General features: G+C 43.8%; 1 protein-coding gene across 1 annotated transcript; it reads left to right on the forward strand.

Moving 5' to 3' along the window:
* Positions 1-508: 508 nt before the first annotated feature.
* Positions 509-21,388, forward strand: LOC102571192 (prosaposin; the record flags this gene model as incomplete). Its single annotated transcript, XM_059730331.1, has 12 exons — positions 509-601; positions 1,369-1,494; positions 2,025-2,219; positions 5,634-5,777; positions 6,383-6,439; positions 11,543-11,656; positions 13,486-13,596; positions 14,129-14,312; positions 14,473-14,636; positions 16,645-16,725; positions 17,597-17,704; positions 18,538-21,388. Coding segments are annotated over 12 exons (1,413 nt in total), but the record flags the coding sequence as incomplete, so codon positions are not given.
* Positions 21,389-21,784: the final 396 nt, after the last annotated feature.

A 21,784-nucleotide genomic window follows, 5' to 3' on the forward strand; every position in this document is an offset into this window, starting at 1 on the left:
GCTTCCTTTTGTTGTTGTGCGAAGGTCTTTGTATGGATTCTCCAGTCTTAAATAGCTTGGACTGCAGCTTTGAATCTTCTTGATATCCTCTTTACTGTTTTTGTGCTATGCAGGTATTAAAAACAATTTCATTTAAACTTTTTAACTCTAAACAGAAGAGCTAGCAACAAGTATTTAGAGTGTCTGAATATTTTAAAATGGAAGGTGGAACAAGCTCAGGAGCATCCAGTTTTAAGGTGGGCATATTTTTCAGTTGCAGGTGACTGAGCAGGCATCAACTGGTGCATCTTGCTGCTATAGTTCTGAACAAAAGAAAGCAAATAATAACATATCTGTTTTCTATTGGAGAATATAGAAACTAGAACTTAATACATTTGTAACAGCCTTGGACTTTGATATTAGATAAGTAAAACATGCTGTCAGTCTCCTTACCTTTTAAAAGAACCAAGAGAACAATTTTCCCTTGCACACTGCACTTACTAACAATTAGGTCCCACTCAAGTAACTTTTTCACTTCTTTCCTCAGAAAAGCATCCCCTGCGACTTGTGTAAAGAAGTTGTAACGGTAGTTGGGAAGGTTTTGAAGGACAATGGCACAGAGGTAAGCTGTGTATGTGTTAGTTTTATCTGTTTAGTTTTTTTGCCCAAGGACACTGGGTGCCAGCTTCATAGTTTTGGAAGGGGACAGTGCAGTGATAGCTTAGCAAAACTCAAGATATACTAATCTAATGTTAGAAAAAACATGTTGCAAAATGTATTGTTTACTCCTGAAAACACTATTTTCCTCATCTAGGAATAGCATTGTAAAGAATTTTATAGCCCCTGGTTATCTTGAACACTAGTTAACATTAGGCCTATTAATTTGCCCTGCTTTGAGCTAATAGAGTATTATCTTCCCACCACAAAGATGGGATACACTTGAAGTGTATAGAACTAGTACATTATTTAAAGGACCTCTTGATTAATCCTGTAAATTTTTTTTCTTTTGGAAGCCAAGAGCTCTCACACTGGTGCAAGTCCTGTCATGTGTGGCCAATTAGGCCTTCTGGCTAACTTCACTTCTGTAGCCAGCTTTCCCCTCATCTGGTTGTTCTCAGCTATCTTACTTGCCTTACTCGGGGCCCAAGCAGTGCAAGATGTATCTATTTTTACTGCAGCAGTATGAACGAAAGCACTGACTTTCTGTTCCAAGCAGATTCCAGATTGGATGAAGAAAATAGAAAAGGGTCCAGCCAGCCAACAGAACTGGAATGGGATTTTACAAGTGCAAGGGTTTTCTCTGTGTATAGTCTCCATAAAGAATAGGAAGCACTGATTTCTTTGCTTTTGCACGCTTGAACAAGGCCTGTAATCTTCCTCCTCACTTAGGATGAGATCCGCTCTTACATGGATAAGACATGTGAATTCCTTCCTGACCCAGACCTGGTTTCTGAGTGCAAGGAGGTTGTGGATGACTACCTCCCAGTTGTCATGGACATGATCAAGGAAGAGTTGGTAAGTTGATTGCTAAAAGTGTTGAAGTCCTTAATGAAAATTGATTTACTTATTCCTATGGGTTTTGTCTCTTGGAGAGGAGTAGTATGTGTGCTTGATTTACATTGGGGAAAGTCTTACAGATTCCTCTTGTATAAAACATTTTAAAAGTTAATCACAGTAATAATCATGGTATTCTTGTGAATCCTTCTAATCTGAAACTGATTCTGAACTGTTGTCCTTGCTTTCTCTCCCTCCTTAGAGTAGTTTTTTCCAGCATAGAAATTGGGTTAAGAATGCCTTTCACAATCAAATTACTGTTAAGTTGTTGGTAGGGTATTGTTAGGAGTCTAGTGGCATGGTTATATTTCAGAAGGATGGAGAACAGTTCAAAACTTAATTTCTTGTTGTGTATCTAATTCCTTTTGTTCATTTCTAAGGTGATTGTTAGTTACCTCTTCATCTTCTGCCCTGGATTTCATGTAGAAATTTGAGTGCTGCAAATTAGTTCATCTGGTATATTTTTTTGTTTTGTTTTCTTGTTCTCTCAGGACAAGCCTGAAGTGGTGTGCAGTGCCCTTTCATTGTGTCAGTCCCTCCAGAAGCATCTTGCTGCAATTAAACTTCAGAAACAGCTCCAGTCCAACAAGATACCTGAACTGGACTTCTCTGAACTGGCATCTCCTTTTCTTGCTAATGTGCCTCTTCTTCTTTACCCTCAAGATGAGCCCAAGAAGGAGTCTCAGGTAGGGATGCACAGTGCATCTTTATTTTCAGGAAATAGAAATGTTCTCTTCTGGGACTGTAATACTAGTTTTTATATATTTATAAGACAGGATAGTGATCATTCTTGATAGCAAGCAGCTTTAGAAGTCTGGGAAGGAAAAGGGCATTCAACTAAGTTTCATGTACATTATAAAAGAATCAGTTCTGTTATGCTTCAGAGGAAAATAGCACTACTGATAGTTTTGTCTTCATACTAGCATATATAGGCAGAGTCAGTAGTGCTGCCTATATTACTAATAATTAGAGATGCACCGATACATCGGTCCCATATATCGGCACTGATAAAAGGGAAATTGACATTATTGGTAAATGGCATTTAGGTGGCCACATCAACCAAAAAAAGCCATGTGCATGTGCGCAGCTGCAGTGCAGCATGCAGGTGGCCAGGAGAGCAGCATATGGCTGGTAAGCCTATGGGGGAAGGGTTGGGGGAGAGGGGGGCAGAGCAGGGCCCCCTTGATGAGGGAGGGAGTGGGGCTGGGCCTGAGGCAGGGGCAGACACTGCACAGCTGGGGCAGGGCACGGGATGGACCCATGAGCTGCTTGTCCAGGCAGTGTAGGGGGTGGTGGCCATTGTGTGCAGCCTGGGAGGTCATGGGGGGGGGAGGGGGTGTCTGGGGCAAGGGCAGGTTGCTGCAGGCAGGGGGGGGGCTCACCCCCTGGATGTGCATGCCCCTTGGATGTGCAGATCCAGGGGGCATGTACCCCCTGTGTCCTCCTAGGGTGCATGCAGTGGCAGGAGCCTCCCCTTTCTCCCACTGCATCCCCTGGATGAGCCATGGCTCCATCCCATGCCTTACTCTGCCCCAGCTGTGCAGTGCCTAACCTAGCCCTAGTGCCAGCCTCATTCCTTCTCTCATCGTGGGGGCCTTAATCTTTTCCCCCATCCCTTGCCCCTTCCCCCACAACAGACTTACCAGCTGGATGCTGTACCTCTACTAATAATTGTTATGGCAACAATGAGGTGCCAGCTAGGCATGAGGCTTCTGTCATCCTAGGAACAGAACAAGTTTGACTAAATTATCCCTACTGGTCTTATCCACATAAGAAATGAACTAAAGAAGAATGAATAATATGATGGCAAACCTAGTTAATCCACCAAAAAGTTGTGGAATTGGGCATAGGTAAATGGGAAGGGAAGGAAAAAGGAACTAGGCAGGAGAGTTCGGTAAAGGGGGCATATCTGGGGTGGAGCTGAGGTGACAAGGTTGAAAAATGGGTTTGGGCATGAAAGCTTAAGAGCCAACGAGCTGAGAAGAAGGCCACTCAATGTAATAGAACAGGGGTGAGCAACGTCTTTTGGCCAGAGTGCTGAAAAACACCGCAATGCCTACTTTGGAAGGTGCCAGAGTGCTGGCATGCCAGAAAAAATGAGGGCAGGGGGTATATGACAGGATGCCTTGCTGCCCCTTACCCCCCAGCCTGGGCTCTGTGGCTGTCAGCAGCCACCCCCGGCTCTAGGTAGCTGCTGGAGCCCAGGCTGCTTTCAGCAGGGCTTGCAGCATCCCAGCTGCCTGGTGGGAACCACTCAAGCTACTGGTTGGCAGGAGCTACCCACAGCTGGGAGGCTGCAGACAGCTCCGAAGCCCCAGCATCGGCTCAGTACCAGTGCATGCATGCACACCTCGGAGCGGACAGTGGGGGAGGGGTGAGGCAGCACAATCCCAGTCTCTTCCCCTGTTGCTGGCACAGAGCTGGTGAGTGGGCTCTGGAGCCTGGCACAGCTGTCTGTAGCCAGCTTGGGCTCTGGGCAGCTGCAGTGGGCAGGCTGCAAACAGCTGCACCAGGCTCTACAGCTCTGGCATCAGCTCCATGCTGGCAGCGACTGCGCATGCACTTTGAGGTGGGCTGCGCTGCCCTGCGGTGCACATGTGAAATCTGCAGATCAGGGCCTCCATAGTGAGGGAGGAGTGGGGCTGGGGCAAGTGCTGCCCAGCCAGGGCAGGCACAGGACAGCTGGGAAGGGGGGGGGCTGGCTCCTGCTGCTGTGCAGTGCTTATCCAGGTGCTGCTTGTTCAGTGGTTTGTCCGGCACTCATCCGGCAGATCCTGCAGTTTGTCTGGGGGGGGTGCTTGTGTGCTTCCCAGATTTGTGACAGGGCGGGCTAGGCCTGGGGCTCCACCAAGCTCTTCCCAGTGGGGCGCAGCTGGGCTCGGGGCACTGGCGCTGGGGGTCGGTGGCTGCAGCCCGCCCTGAACCCAGCCCTATCTTGCTTCACCAGGAAGAGCTTCGCGCAGCCCCGGCCCCAGCCCGCCCTGTGCAGATCCAGGGGTATATGCCCCCTCCACACCATGTCCTCTTGGATGAGTGGTGGGAGTAGCTCCCCTTCCCCCTGTACCTCTCAGAAGAGCTGTGGCTCTGTCCTGTGCCCACCCCATCCTGGCTGGGCAGCACTTGCCTTTGCCACTGTTCAAGCTCCAACCCTCGCTCCCTTCCACCCCACCAGACTTTAACCAGCTGCACGCAGCTCTCCAAGCTGCCCAGCTATGCTCCTAGCCACCTATGTGCTGTACTGCAGCTGCACACAAGCATGGGCCACTTATCAGCCAAATTATCAGGCCTTCCCCTCCCCCCCCCCCAGTACAGACAATTTTTTTTCATCTGTGCAAATATGATATTGGACCAACTTTTGTATTGGTGCACCTCTAGATATAACCTGTGACCCTTGTGTTAGCACAACTCTCTAACCATAGTTGGTTCTAAACTGTAGTTGGAGTAGGTGGCTATAGTGCAGATATATGCTTGGTTTCTTAGCAACTAAATTCTGTGAATATTGTCTGTTCTGGGCACGCTGCAGCCTGGGACTGGAGGAGTTGGTATGACTTGCTTTGCACCTGTCTCTTCTAATTGTCAGGGAACCTTTTCCTCAGCTCTGACTACCCTTCGTTCTGATCTCCTCCTTAGGGGAGAAAGTGGCTTGTCACCCATGTAAAGTAAATAAGGACCGAATCAATAGGAACAGGATGTGTGGCAAAGCAGAGGGGAGGAGCTGAAGATGAAGATGGGGAGAAGATGAGTTTCTGGAGGCAGTAGAGGAAGGTGGGATGGGTGGGGGGGGGGAAGATGACTTGTGGCTGCTAGAGTGAGTGCTCCCCTCCACACTGCTAAATGAAACCCAAGATTGCTGATCCTCAGTACTTTAACAACTGCCATCAGGCTTCATACTGTAAGCTGGAGCATCATTCCTCTCTAGTAGCTGGTCCTCAGAAAGCGTACTACAGTTGTCAATAATTCAATTAGTCAGAGTATACCAGAGTTTGTTTTCTTTTAAGTACTTGGCTTAAGTGTGCTAACTTATTTTAGCAGCAGTAGCTGAAGCTGGCAGAACACTAGCTTGCTATGCAACATGAATTTCTGTCTCTCTCTCTGTATAGGGGAATGGGAATGTATGTGAAGACTGTGTTAAGCTGGTCACTGATGTTCAGGAAGCTGTGAGATCCAACTCCTCTTTTGTGAATGCCTTGATTGCTCATGTCAAGGAGGAATGTGAACATTTGGGACCTGGCATGGGCGAACTGGTAATAAAATAACTTTGTTTAAATGAACTGTCCATAATGGAGGCATGAAACCGACTTAGTGGTTGTCAGTTTTTAATTGGATTTCTTGGTAGAAATAAGGGAGATGATGTGTGGTGTGGCTTACTTTTTACTGGCCCAGTACTTGCAAACCATACACATTCTAATCCAAATAAAGGTGTATCCTTCCCTCCTAAAATTTTAAGAGATCTCTTTCAAGCATCTAAATATTGTGCAAAGCTTATCTTAAGGGTATGATAACTTTATCTGAAGATAAATGCTGTCAAGTGAAATATTGCTGTGTTGGGGGGTGGAGGGGTGGTAACTTTTTTTTTCCTCTGGAATATTAGGAGGAAGGAAACCCATGATGATGCACAAATTGGGGAAACTCCTTAAGGTACAGGGAATGATCTAAAGTGCCACAATGTTCTAAAGAGCAAGCTTGAAAGGTAACAGCATCCCAAAATATTAAATGTGTGCAAGGAACCAGATTAGTTGGACACACCACTTTGAATTTTCCAACCTATTTGATCTCTATATAACAGTATTACACACATGGCTAAAATTTGTTTTCTTGCATTTTACTGAAATTTTTTTTTGTTCTGCAGTGCAAGAACTACATCTCTGAGTATTCAGACTTGGTTATCCAAATGATGATGCACATGGTAAGTAAGATCAGCATGATGTTAAGTTTTCCCCCCATCTTAATTTCATGATTAGAGTCTACTAGGACTCCTCCATATTCTTTCTGAATATTAATACTTTAAATGTTTTCCACAATTAGTTGCTAATAGAAACTACACAGCAAAGAATACTCTTGGGTGTCAGCTTGTTTCGTCTTTTACTTTAATTTAAAAAAAAAAAAAGACTTCTGGGGCCTAGGCCTAATTACCACATTATGCATCATCTGTTCTGCAGTGACTGCCCAGTGCATGCTCATAATCTGTGGCAAATAGAAGCTAGCTCATTGTAGTTTAGCCAGGCTTCATTGTATGCTAAACTGCAACAAATTAGCTTCCATGTATCATAGAATAAGCATACCCACATGAGTAATTACTGTGAAAGCAGCTGCATCATAGTAAATTCAGCCCCTCTTACCTCATGGTAACTTGTTCATGTGCCTGTGACCTTAGCCAAGTAATTGTCTACTTAGAGACCTAAAATCTGACTCAAATAGTTTCCCATCAGTTTGTCACAGCCAGTCTAAAGATCTTTGTGTGTTGTTTCATGCACTGCTAGCTCTAAAAGAAATAGTTTTAAAATATTCTTCTGTGTATGCTCAATCCTGACTAATGCCGCTCTATGCCAAAAATACTTTTCAGATGTACCAGTTACAAAGTCAACCTATAAGAAAGATCAACATTAAACTGGTAAATGAAGTTGATATGGTGCATCCACCTAAAAACATTTTCTGTTGCTATAGGCCTCTGAAGTTCTAATGCATCTTGGGGGTTGAATGGGAGCAGCAGACCAGGGTGACCGATTTATGTGCCCCCCTCCTACCTCCAAAGGGTTCCTCATAGGGCCAAAAACTTGGCAGCATTGCAGCATTAACTGCTGCAGCTCCCAGAACTGCCACTTGTCGTGTCACTAAATTTCTAGACTTGTGGGGAGCCCTTCAGGCTGGATCCAGAGCACAAAGCTAGGAACTTGGCAGTTGTGGCTGTAGTATCTCCAGGACCTGCAGCAGTTAATCTTGTCATCCTCAAATTCCAGCCCTGTGAGCCACGTGAAGTGACCCTGCATATGGGATCCATCCTGCAAACTAGCTCCATGCCATTCATCCAGCCTGGAGAGCAAGTTGGATACTGTGCAGGCCGGGAGCGATCCGGGCCCTTTTTCGTGCCGCGTGGGCTGTGGCCAGCAGCCCGGGCACGCAGGGTCAGAGAAAACAGGTGGCGAGCTAAAATTAGTCATGGACGCATAATGGTTGATTCAAGATTGTTTACTAACACTGAAGATGGTTGCAGTGTAGGCTGGACAGTTTCCAGGCACAGCTCCGCTTAAATCCTCGTTTGAGAACTATGACAAGCTCGGTCTCTCATGGAGTTGTTGAGGCTCCGTGGATCCATCTTCTTTGCGCACAGGGAGGGGTACGTCTAGGAATCAATCGGCGACGGGGAGAGGCCAGAGGCTGATCAGACCCCTGTTGCCTATTAAGAAATGCGTTGGGTCCAATAGGATCCGCAGCGCTTAGAGATCTTCACACAGGGTGAAGTCTCCTCCTCCTGGTGTTTGTGGAGTCCTCCCTTGCGGGGTTCTCCTCGGAGTTCTCTCTCTCCAACTTGGGTGGAAACCACTCAAGCCTCTTATACGGCTAGCAAGCCAATCACTAGCCGCCACGTGTGCATAACTTAATACAAGCCAATAATGGGGCTTGAATTTTAATACAAATGGCAGGAACTCTCTGCAACGAACTTTTCTCAGATGCAAAGAAGAAATGCACACTGCAAAGAGCTGCAAATTTGGCAGGAAAATAATTTAGCAGTGCCAAAGCGCGCACAAAACAAATATCACAACTTTGGGTTGTGACAGATACCACTGCAGTAGACCATAAATGTTGTACTTGCATGAGTGTTGCCTGCAAAGATGATGTAAAAATAGCAACTTCTACATCGGGGGGGGGATTTGAATATATTCTGCTGACGTGTGAGCAGTACCTCAACCTAAGTAAGGTTGTGTCTGGAGAAACTGTTATTAACAGACACATTAAATAGAACCCATGACTGACTTGAACACAGAGTCAAAGATTCCTTTAGCTTGCTTGACTTTGTGTTCAGCATGCTTCAAACATTTGAAACTGGCTTGCTTTGGGCCTGTTTTAGATTTAGTTGTGGATTTTTGGCATAGGTGGCAAAAGAAAATATAATCTGGGGGGGCTGACTATGCCCTTCCCTCCCACAGGGCCATTGCAGGGCTGGTGCATGCTGGGGTGCTGGCCTGGCTATATGCTGCTACCAAATGAACAATTACCCTTGCACTGATAAAGATCAAGAACTAGATTCTTTTGAATAAAAGCAAATTTGTTGGCATCACAATCGAGACTTATTTTATGGCAAGAGTATACATGGTTCAACTGCTTAACTTTTTTTTCCCTTAACTGTTGTCTTTCACTTTTCTTGTCTGTCTTTCTTCCTGTCTATCTGCAATCTCCTCTATCAACAGCAGGATCAGGTAGGTGAGAAATTTTGCCTGTAGTGGTGCCTTGCTTTTCACCTAAAGGGCTGTAGTTTACTTCTTGCTAACTAGTTGTGTACGTGGTATGGCTGTTACTCAGTGTTGACAGATACAAGGGGCATTTTGGGGGTGAAAAAGGAAGGGCAAGAAGTCTACATGGTTCCTGCTCCCAATATGACTTGTCCATTTAAGATTTGAGCCTAATGATGGACCAGAAAGATCTTCCAAGATAAAGGTGAGGGTGTAGGAAAATCATGCTACTTGTTTTTGCCAGCCTCTGGAAAGACTCGGGTAAAGCTAGCAATGTGACCAATTTGATTGTTTCTTCTCTAGGGTAAGCCTAGAGACCCGGATAATAGTGCAGATGACTGCAGCGTGTGGATTTGGAAGAAAATGCAGGAGACTGAGATTCCTGCTGTCCTGTTCCACTTTTAATTTCCCAGTTCATACCGTCCTGGAAACCTTGTGTCTGTCATGCCTTGATGAAAGAACATGTTGCACGTACATGGTGCTGCTGTAGTATTAATAGCTTGAAATGCTGATTTATGGCACATGAGCCAGAGAACCTGACAGTAGGCATTGCCTGGCTAGCCTGTACCTGTGGTCTGAAGCAGTGAAATATCTCTAAAGCACTGTTTCTGCCTATGCATGGGAGTCTTGTGGGACAATGCATAACTTTATCTTGCATTGAATCAGTGAATGTCTCTTTCTCTTTTCAAATCTCAGTGTTGGGTTGGGGACAACCAACCAGTCTTGTTTCGTGATGGGGCTGAAGATAATTCACTAGCCAAGTGGACAGATGCTATTAAAACTTCTAGTTGTATTTTGGGCTACACTAAATGCTGATCTCATTGTGTAGACATAATCTATCCCGCATGGAACAGTTATTGCTTGTCTTGCATGTCTGGCACCAGCTCTTATATTTAGTAGTGCTTTCATTTCAAAGGACTCCTACCTTTTGCTTAGAGATATCAAGTTAAACTTGATATAGTAGATCTCCATCTCAGCCTACCTTTTATAGGGGGAAATGTTTTAGTTGTGTCCATACCATGCATATTTTATAGCCATCAAGGTGCACACATACTCGTTGAAGTAGGTGTTTTAGTAATAGGACCTGGGTTCTACTAAATTCTGGATGGCTGTGCCTGTTCCTTGCCTAATCCCACACAGAACGAGGCGGACTGCAGTAAATCTATTTTGGGGCAAGGGAAGGATGCGAGTTTCTTGGTTCAGAGAGTAAATTAAGTTTTATTCACGTGATGAAATAAATTGAAGTTCTTAAGGCCACCTCCATCCTTCATATTCCCTCTCTCTCCTGATCATCCTCCAGATGTTTTTCTGGATTCCAGGTATGAGCATTCTACACAAAGCATGAAGTCTGTGTAAATTGCTGGATGGGGAAGAATTCAGTCCCCTCCTCCAATAAGCACATCAGTTATGGTAGGGAGCTAGAGTATACTGCCTACAGTGAGTAGACAGCTACAAGAACAAATATTTTGTACTTGCTGCCTTGTCATGATTGTCTTTTGTCTTTTGAGCACAAAAACCTAAACTATATTCAGCTCTTTGGTTACTGATATGAAATCAAATTCTTAAGCAGACATTTGAAATTTAATCTGTTTCAGTTGTACATGAACTGTCAGCACAAAGTAACAAATGGAAAAAGTTTGTTGCCTCCACTTTTTGCAGTAGCTCAAATTGGTTAGAATCAAATTAATTTTTAAGCTATCAATGGTCCTCTTGGTTGGAAGACTGCTCTGTGCTGGGGCAGGATTTAGAAATGCTGCTGTAATCTACTCGCTTCCTTTTGTGATTTGCTGGACTAGAAAACAATCGTAGCAGAATAATTTATAGTGAGGGGAGCCATATAAGAATCATGCAGAGCCATGTTTGCCGAAGTTCAAATGCTTTTATTTTATTTGTGACTTGCCACTTCCTCATTTATGCTTATCTGCAGAATATGATATCGGAACTAAAAACCTGTGAAATAGCTGACTGACTGGCTTCTGAGTAGTCTGTTTCTTATTTAAAAAAAAACAAACAAAAACAAAACCATATATAAAATGATATCAAATTTGGATGACCAGAAACTTGTTTGTATAAGTATCTGATTCCTGGATTGGAAAGCAGTTTTTGATCCTCCCAGCATTTATTTATATTTCATAGACTTTGAAGTCCAGATGACTTGTTCCTTATCAAAACTTTTTTGGAAGATTTAAAGGAGAAGTAGTTAATCTACTGTGGTCAGAAGGGGCAGCATAGGAAAAACCATGCATCTTTTTGAGGGGTAGTCCTTTGCAATGATTACATACATAAAGCCTAAACACTTTTTTACTTGTACTAGCTTCTGATTTTTAAATAAGCTCTTACCATATCTTGCATCTGATCAGAGGATTGTCCTGTCTGTTAGTAATAATGAGTGCTTTAGTTTGCTTCTACAACACTTGAATAGAAGACCAGTCTTGCACTCCTGGTTTTTATACAGCAGCCTTTTCAAGTCTTGTCTATACTCTCTGTTCCCTGTCTATGGAAGAGGGATAAATAGAACCTGCCAGGTCCTGTTTTTAACTGAACTATGCATCTCTTCCCAGCAACCGAAAGAGATCTGTGCAATGGTTGGATTATGTCTTTCTCTGAAGTCTCTCCCCCTCCAGACTCTGGTACCAGCTAAGATGATTCACGAAGCTAAGATGGAAACTCTAGAGGTAAGATGGAGCGACTTCATCAGTCTGGCTCTTTTCATAAGAGCAGCATCTGACTTGCATTATCATCATGGGACTGGATGAGGCAGTAAAGCCTTGCAGTTAATGCAGGCATCTAAGCTTCCACTTTGAGTGCACAGAATTATGCAGATCTTAAGTTGCTGAACTTTACTGTTTTATAGGGTTAGGTTATGAAGCTGGAGACTCTTGTCTAGTTCTTGTCCATTCCCCTTTACCGTACATGCACACAAAGCTGCAAGGTACCGTTTGAATCTTCAGGTGTAAATTGTAGTACTGTATTAAAACATGGCTTGGACATCCAGCCATGGGCACTGCACTTTTAATAAAGATGTGGAAAAGTTTGAGAGTCCAGAGAAGAGCCACCTTTTATGATCAGAGACTTGCATGGCAAGCCATACGAGGAAAGACTGAGGGACCTGGGACTATTCAGTCTAAAAAAGAGAAGACTGAGAGGGGACCTGGTAGCAGCTTACCACTACACTAAAGGAGTACATCAAGGACTTGGCAAACAACTGTTTACCAGAGCACCCTTGGGGAAAACCAGGAGTAATGGCCACAAACTCCTGTGAGACCATTTCAGGCTCAACATCAGGGAAAACTTCTTCACAGTCAGGGTGTCCAGTCTGTAGAATAAGCTCCTTCCAGAAGTGTTGCAATCGCCTACCCTGGAAATCATCAACAGGAGACTAGATGGTCACCTTGCTAGTGTCACCTGTGGTGTTTCCCCTCCCCCCCCCCCCCCCCCCCCCGTTCTCTTACCTGCTTGGTACAGGGGGCTGGGACCCAGTGATCTCCCGAGGTCCCTTCCAGCCTTACAGTCTATGAATCCCTTTAAGGTCCCCTATCCTACTTTTGAACAAGACTTCCTCAACCATTATCAGAGGCACTTGTTTTCATTGAGACCTGAAATCCTTAGAATAGATGGTAAATTTATCTTAAAGGGAACAGCACTTGCATATAACACAATCATCTCCATTCATATCTTGAAGCTGTCTGATAAGCGTTTCTACTTCTGGGCTGAGAAATGAGTAACTCAAAGGAAAGATGTAGGTAGCTTTTAGAGACGGTTGAAACTAAAAATAAGGACTGTAAATGGAATATCTATGTAACGGCCTTTCCTGTGGCAGAGGAAAAAAGGAAATTGTAGTTCAAATAAATTCTGTCCTGAAGATCCATTGTAGTTCTTTTAGATTTGCAAAAAATTAATGCAGCTAATGATATTGTAGTAACTAAGCAACCATTTAGCTGGAGAGGTCTGAAAAGGCAGGGGATACAGTCACTTTCCCATATTCCAGTGTTAGCATGGCTATCTGATGGCCTTTTCAAAGGCATTTTTATAACTTTTTTTTTTTTTTATAGAAGTCTTTACTAACAAACCAACTGACCTCTATCCATAGGTCCTGCATCATATGTTGCTCCCTTCTTCAGCATTACAACAGTGCTGGTCACCGTAGCAATGAAATGATGGCTTGTTTGTCAAGCTACTTCATGCTGCACATGAACAAATGTGGCAATGTATAGATGATGAATCTTTTCTAGATTGTACTAATGTGACGCTTGGTTGCATGCAGATAACTGGGGTGGGGGAGTTGAAACAAGCGCCAATTTTGGTTTTAAAAAAATAATCCAAAATTTACTTTCATTCCATGATTAAAATGAAACACCACTAATATATAGATAGTGATGTTTCATTTGAATCGCGGAAAATGTGGATTTTCAGTTACTTTTTTTTTTTTTAAACTGAAATTTGGGGATTTCTTAACAAAGAACCAGGATCTCTGCTGATAACTGTCTTTATAAATTTGCCGTAGAAGCCTAATGTGCAGAAAAACCTGGTGCAAGAGAGTGCCTCCCCTGTGTGTGATATATGTGAGACTGTGGTGAAAGAGGTTACTAGCCTGCTGGAGAGCAACAGGACAGAGGTGCGTAACCAGTCAAGTGCTCTGAAATAACACAGCTCCTTTCTTGGAGCAGGTATTGCTCTTGTGCATCAAGTGAAAGCTAGCATATAGTAGCTCAGGGGTTGTCAACGTGTGGTACACATACCCCCTGGGTACTTGGAAAGGGACTGAGGGGTATGCACAGGTGGGCAGGGGCAGAGTACTGCCACCCACCACCTCCCAGGAGCAGGGGCGGTGGGGAGCAGGGCAGGGAAAGCAGTTCCCCTCTGTGGATCACACAGGTGCTACCCAGCTGGCCAGACATGAGGAGTAGGGAGCTTGTACGTGGCGGCTGCCACCACCATGCACCACCCTGTGCCACAGCCATGTGCAAGGCCCCCCACTGCTCTGCCATAACTGTACCCAGAAGGGGTACACCCCTTTAAAAGGTTGAAAGCCCTTTTAGTAGCTGATAGTTCATTCTCTCAGGCAAATGAACAATCTGTCTTCCCTTGGAGGGTCCTTAAACACAAATGAATGGTAATGGAATGTCAATTCCCATTTTGTATTGCAGGAAGAAATAGTACATGAACTGGAGAAGCTTTGCTCTGTGTTCCCTGAGGGCATCAAAGAACAGTGCAGGGACTTTGTGGAAGTCTATGGCAAGGCTGTCATTGATATGTTGTTGGAAGCAACTAGCCCTGAAACTGTGTGCATTCTGTTGAAGTGCTGTACAAGTGATAGGCCTTCTCAGGCAGGTAAGCACCGAGTAACCAGTACTATGTACAAAGCACTCTGGTTCATCTCTGATTTTAGATTCCCCTGTAAAGACATAATTATAGTCTTTACCTAGAGCCAAAATATCTCTTTCTAACAGTTTATATTAAAGGTTTTCTATCTAATTGTCTTTCTGATCAGTGAAACCTGCTCCAGAGGAGTTGCAGGTTGGTGACTTCTGTGATGTCTGCAAGATGATTGTGGCTTATGCAGACAGAGAGTTGGAGAAAAATGCTACAACAGCTGAAATTGAGGCTGTATTGGAAAAAGTCTGTCATATCTTGCCAGAATCTGTCAGAGACCAGGTAAGTCCTTCCTGGGGGATGTGGCAGTTGGTATACCAAGGTAGAGCATTATGGTACACTTCTTCTTTTTTTTTTAAAGTGGTGGTATCTGTGGTGGCGATAGCATCAGACAACCATCTCTATCATGTATTTATTTGGGGAATTGTAAAATGGCTCTTGAACTGGTGATTGTGCGCTTTTTTTTTTTTTGTGGTGGTGGTTTAAAAAAAAGTGTGAACTTATACTTAAAGTGAGAACCAAGTCTCTGGCTGATCAAATAATACATACCCCATAATACGTGGCAACCTCCCTTGAAATCAAAGTAAAGAGCAATGCACAAAGGCAAAAGCTGGCTAATCCACTGCTGCTGTTAACTTGTCCTTGAAAGTGGTGCTATACATTGACTTATATGAAGGACTTACATGAAGGAATTTTCAATTGTTATGCAGCTGTTTAATTGGAAGGAAGGAATTTAAGCTTCCTTGAAACCTGAAGTGAAAGGGATATGGGGTTATTGCCTGTTGGCTGCAGACTAAAACTTTACTTTTTCTACAGACCTTGGTAACTGGATTAGCAAATGACATGTGGTAGTCCACAGTTACAAGACTGAGTAAATCTTGATTGGATTGCTTAAGGGTACACTGTACTGACCCTATGAGGTAGTAAATCCAGTACAGTGGTAGCAGTTTCTAAATGCAGGCTGGTCACAGTGATAGCCCGTACACTGCACAGTAGTCTTAATGTATTCCTTGTGGCCAGTGTACAGTCAAAATATGGCAGCGTTGTTGGTTTTCTTTAATGGAGATCACAGATTTTAAGTCATTGAGACTGATGGTTGTCTTACTCCTAGAGTGGGTGGCAGGGTGTTGGTACAGTGGAGTTAGGTAAAGAATCATAGAAATAGGGTCGGAAGGGACCTTGTAGATCTTCAAGTCCAACCCCCTGCCTGGGCAGGAGAGAAACTGGACTCAAGTGACCCCAGCTGTGTAGGCATCGAGCCTCTTCTTAAAGACCCCCCCAGAGTAGGACCCAGCACCACTTCCCTTAGAAGTTGATTCCAGATCCTAGCTGCCCTAACTGTGAAGTAGTTCCTACGGATGTCTAATCTGAACCTACTCTCCAACAACTTGTGGCCATTTTATTTCTTGTTATCCCAGGGGGCACTGGGGGAAGTGAGGTCTCCCCCAAACCCTTGTGGTCCCCCTAGTGAGTTTATAGACTGTTACAAGGTACCCCCCCCCCCCCCAAGCCTTCTCTTGTGAAGGCTGAACAAGTTCAGGTCCCATAGCCTCTCATTGTAGGGTCTGCCCTGCTGTCCCTGGGTCATGCGGGTGGCCCTCCTCTGGACCCTCTCAATGTTGTCCACATCCCTCTTGAAGTGGGGTGCCCAGAACTGGACACAGTACTCCAGCTGTGGCCTGACCAGTGTTGCGTAATGGGGGAGGATCACTTCCTTGGCCCTAATTGAGATGCACCTGTGGATGCATGATAGGGTCCGGTTAGGCCTGCCAACCGTGACCTCGAAATAGTTGCCTGTCTTGAGGATGGATTTTGGTTTCTAGTTCTGATTGGCCTACTCACTTCCAATTAAAGACTGAACAGACTTCTCTGAGTGCTATTTTGCTTTGTCTATGCCTCTCTGCTTCTGCCTATTACTTCATGCTTTCATTATGCTAAACCTTTGGCCTGTTTTGGGGAGATTTAAATTTTGGTCCCATCTAGATCATTACACTCTATACTACAAGAACTATTTACTCTGTACTATTTAGAACTAATAATCTAAATTAATACAACCTGGAAGCGGGGGTAGGATTTCTTGTACAGTGAATGCATTACTGAAAGGAAAATACAGTTTTGCAAATTTGAGCTGCCATTTTCTTGGTTCTTTTCTTTTTTCTCTTGCTCCATGCGTAGCCCCAAACTAGAAATATTAGTGTGAATAAAGCAGGATCAGTTGCAGATTTTTCCTTCTCTAATCTGGATATCATGTCTGGCAGAGGAACCACTTCAACTTTGTATTTTGTTACAGTGTGTTCAGTTTGTGGAGCAGTATGAGCCAATGGTTGTGCAGCTCCTGGCAGAGATAATGGACCCCACTTTTGTGTGTACTGTGAGTACTGTAGCTAATAAAATAAGTTGTAATGTAGGCTCTTGGAAGCAGAGATGCTACCTGTCTGGACTCTTTATGCAGTAAAAGTTCCATTAACCGGCACCTTGCAAGCCAGCATGCTCTACCAACCAGCATGCCAGCTTGTAAGGTAAAGTGAAACCAGAAGTGCCCACCGTGGCACTTCTGGTTTTACCGAGCCCCTGCGGCCTTGGGGCATGACAGGCTGCATGGGGCCCATCTCCCTGTCCCACAGGGCCCATGGGAGGGCAGCAATGCCTCAGACACAGCGGGAGAAGCAGCGGCCCAAACAGGCAAGGATGACTGTTTGGGCCGCTCAGTTAATTGGCATATTTTGTTATCCGGCATTCCCCATTCCCAGGGGATGCCAGATAACAGCTTTTACTGTAATACCTATTGTAATAAAATGAACAACACTGGCAGCTGAATGCTTGCAAGACTCTGGCTGCTTGTTCATCTGGTTGTATAGGGAAAAGCAGTTTAGAGAATTTACCCTTTGTGTGAGTTAGGCAGTCAGATCTATCATCTTCTGGATTTTAAATACAAGCATTTAGTGAAATGCTTCCTGCTTTTAGTGTGATCTTTATACTTGTTATAGAAATTGAAGTTATTGAATGAATGCCACAGGCTCAGTATCACAAGTCACTTCACTCCTGTTTATATCAGACTGTGATTGACTATTATAACAGTGTGGAAGCTCGCAGCACTGTTTGGCTTCATGCTCCAACACCTATCAAAGAAACTCATGGCTGTTCATAGAAGGACTTGAAACGGGGAAAGGGGGCACGATCCATTGTTATAAATGGGAAGGCACGATCGCAACCTTCATTCTTTCCCCTTTCTCACTACACAGAAACTGGGTGTCTGTGGATCATCAAAACAGCACCTCTTGGGGGCAGATGCATGTGTCTGGGGCCCAGGCTACTGGTGTAAAAACATGGAGACTGCAACTCAGTGCAATGTAAGTAGCAAGAGATTCTGAGGCAGTGTTACAAAACTAGCTGGTAGAACGTCAAAGAGAATGGCTTGTTACAACTGTACAAACGTGTTCTTACATGACCCTGTAATGCAGGTTGTTTTTTTTTTTTAAATTAAACTCGGTTATGTAATGAAGTGGGTTAACAGTAAAGGACCCCTCTAACTTTGATTTAATTGCAAGCTCTTCTTATTACAGCACATTATGTACCCAGCTCCCTGATCTCCATCCGAGGCAGGGGTACATGTATCCCTGGGGGTACTTGAGAAGGCCCAAGGGGGTATGCATGGGCAGGGATGGAATGCTGCTACGCAGGTGCCACCTGCCCAGTCAGGGTGTGGGGGAAGTTTCCCCCTCCCCCCTCCATTCTCCATGTCTGGTGGCCAGGGGTACACTGATCCAAAAAGGCTGAAAACCCCTGTTAGGGTACATAAGAAGTCTTGTAATAAGTTGTCTGTTATCCAGGTGGGGGAGGGACTCCTTGTGGCTCCTCTTATTAGATGGCTTCCAGTCGGCTCCCAAAATAGGCTGGACACTTTCCACATTTATATAAAAAAAAAAAAATGTTTCCTTTGGCAAGGTGCAGTCTTTAATCCCTGCTAAAGTGGGGATTGAAGGATAAGCAGTTTGAATTTAAGTCTCTAATATAAAAGAACTTGGCACCAATCGTTCCTTGTGGAAAACCCCTTGTAAATTAATTCAAACTTTGCCCCAAGATCCTAATTGGTCTTGAGGGCTGTAGGCTGTTCACACCAGGTTCTATTAATACTGTATAAGTAGAGCCTCTCTCACTTCTGCTCTTTCTCTCTTCTTTCTAGGCTGTTGAGCACTGCAAACGCCATGTGTGGAACTAGAAGAAATCTTTCAAATTCTGAAATCATCTGCCATCATTCTTAAATTGTGGGGTGGAGCTGGTGGGAGAGTTGCATCTCAGAAATGTCCTTTTTCTCTCTTACCTCCTTAACCCTCAAGTTCCTTTTTATTGTCATTTTGTAGACGTGCTGCTATAGAAGGATCTGATCTTCATTGTTGATCTAATGGAAGCTATTTTTGATTTGTACAGTTCTAATTCATTGTGCCACAAAAGAATATGCAATACATGTGGATTTTGACCTATGGGGGGGGTGCCCTTTAGGTGATGGGAGAGGTGGCAGAGTGAACGAGTGAAACAAAGTCTAAATAGCTGTGTTTCTAACTAAAAATGTGGACAGCAACTAAATTATATTTAAATGTTTTTCTTTGTAGTTGGCATGTGGAGACTTTTGCCCTTGAATGATCTCTGTTTTTAACAGCTAATAAGACTATTAAATTCTAATTTGTAAAGAGCTAATCTTTTCTTATGTAATCTCTGGAGGGGAACTCTAGGGTAAACGTGGAGTCCACAAATCCCTTGGGCTGGAGTTTTCAAAGCTTTATATATGTATAGGGGGAATTTGCATACCTAAGGAACTTCCAAAAAAAATGAGTGCTTAATTTTGACACAACTTGTGTGTGTATTGTGGTTTTGGGATAGTGTTCTAGGAACATAATCTAATGTTAACTGGAAATGGTGGAACAGTTCTATTTTCTACAGCGAACCCTGAATTGGGCTCTAAGAAAGGGACGTTGCAAAGTAAAGGTAATGGAGTAGATCACGATGGCCTTTATGCATTGAAAAATTGAGATATCCAAGAGTATGGTGAAACAGGGCAGTGAGTCCTGTTTCTCCTTGAATGCGACCAATGGTTTGTTGGCTGCCTATAGGAAATTGAAGATTGATTAGAAGGTTAGAGTGGGAGGGAAAGAATATTATAATGCAGGAAAACTAAAGTGGAGGTTTTGCATACTGATCTAAAACTGTATGTCTTGAAGCAAACCTAAAAGCAAAGATGAGATGGGATTAAAGCTTTGGCTCCACACAGGTGACCCAGGGATGAAAAAAACACTCACCTTTTGCTTCTGTGAGCTAGGACCTCGGTCTTAAAAGCTCCCCACCAGATGTGAATGAAAATGTATGTATAGCCACTTCTTGCAGTTTGGCTAAGAGAATGATCTGAATGAGGTCTTGGTACCATTACCACAAGAGGTCAAGACTGCTTAGGAGGTGCCATGGCTTGCCTCTGTACCCTCTCGCCCTCAACTGAATTTCCCTCCAAGTTGCCAGTGCTGTCACCAGATCTCTTCTACCTAGTATCCCATGCATCCATTTAATGACTTTATGCAAAACTTTATAGAGTACCCATTAATGCACAGATTTACTCAGAGTTGAGGCATAGCACTGAAAAGATCGTTTCATGACACATTTCTGGCAAGCCACCTTGTTCAATACTGGACTGTGCATCTCTTTGTCTCTGCTAGCCAGTGAACTCACTTAACTTTCAGCAGGAATAATATAATCTGAATATTCGAGTTATGTTTCTTTCCACATCAAAGGGTCCTGTCCCGTCTATTGCTTGCTTATTAGAACAACAGAGTCCATTTCATGAGTTGGGGGGTAAGTTTTAAAGCGGAGTACAATGATATGCTGCTGCTTCCTTTTAATAACGCTTCGTAAGTGTGTTCGCAAACTCTTGTGTATCGAGCACAGAACAAGAAGCCCAATGGAAGATGTTCCCTTAAGCATAGAACTCTTGAGCATGCTGCTGTAAGAGAAAGTCATAAATCCTCAGGGCAGGGGCAGCCCTGTGTAATAGGCCTTGACTAAGCTTTAGCACCTGCAGTGCTGGACAGTGCAACCAGTTACCAAAAGCTGAGTGCATAACACTGAACAGAATATATATATTTTAAGATGGATATATGAAATGCTTTGCTTTGCTACAGGTATTGTCAAGACATACAGCTGTGCCCATAATTCAGCTAGAGACCCAGAGATGTAGAGCTTTGAAAATTCCAGTATTCTTCAGCAGGAGGTGCCAGTGACTGCTTTTATGCATGTGGGGGTGGTGTTGAAGGCAGGAAGAACCAAAGGAGAGTTCTAGCAGCACATTTTTGGAGACAAGCAAACTCATGAAGTTTTAACTGAAAACCACTCGGTTACAACTTTTTCTGCATCTGTTAATTTCTCTTGTATATACTGAATGTCTGGGCAGTGTTAAGTTGACCAAGATATCAAGCTGCTTTGGCTCTTCTGTTTGTACTTGTACAGAATTCAGAAAGTTTTCATTGCTCAAAGTAAGGTGTAAAGCATCTGCAGCTTTTCTCTTCATGCCTTTTCAGGCTTGTGCAGTAGTCACAATGATGTATCAGAACTGGGGACAAAGATGTTCTTAGAGAACAATGGTCTCTCCTTAACATGCATTTTTGTCCTAGAGGCACGAAGTAGATGTGATGCTGCACTGAACAGTGCAACCTTTAAACCTTCTGAACTAGATGTCATCCTCTATTGTGGCTGGGTCTAATACACTAGCTTTATTTGGGTGGCAAGGTTTTAATTTTCTCAGTTTTTTTGTTTGTAAATCATAGGTATAGTAACCTTCTGTGGCAAGGTGACTTGAGAGATGTCCTTCATGGCACTTTTAACTCTGGTGCTTGGAACCTTTAGTTGTCTCCTCCTGTGGAATGCTAGCACCTGTCCCCTGCTAGATATGAAGGAGGAAAACATGCAGTTGCTTTCTCTAGAATATTGTTCAGATTCTTTTTTTGACACATGAGCTTCTTTAATTAACAATAAAGACTTCCTGTAAACCCCAACACTTTCTGTGCTTTTTATTTTGTGCGAGAGAAATAACTTTGAAACCTGCTCCTGGCCTTGTTATTGGTGATCTTAAGCATTTTGTATGACCTCTGGTGAAAACCTTTAGCATAGCCTGGAAGTTGGTAGCCATTAGACCTTACTACTTCCTAGGATGTGGGTGGCTTCTGCATGGGGGAACTCTAGTTAGGAAGGGGTGTGCTTGGTGTTGTCCCACACAAATTTTGGGAATATATGATAGCAATGACACACTTTCAAAGAGAATCCCATCCTTATTGGAAAGCATATGTACAAGTTCAAGCAGGCTATCTAGTTGATCACTTTGGTTTGTCTTTTTAATCAACAATCTGTGGACAGGGTATTTAACGATGCTGCAACCTGTTTTGACAGATTAC

The sequence above is a fragment of the Alligator mississippiensis genome, chromosome 6 (genome assembly GCF_030867095.1).
Source record: "Alligator mississippiensis isolate rAllMis1 chromosome 6, rAllMis1, whole genome shotgun sequence".
In the NCBI taxonomy this organism is placed as follows: Eukaryota; Metazoa; Chordata; order Crocodylia; family Alligatoridae; genus Alligator; species Alligator mississippiensis.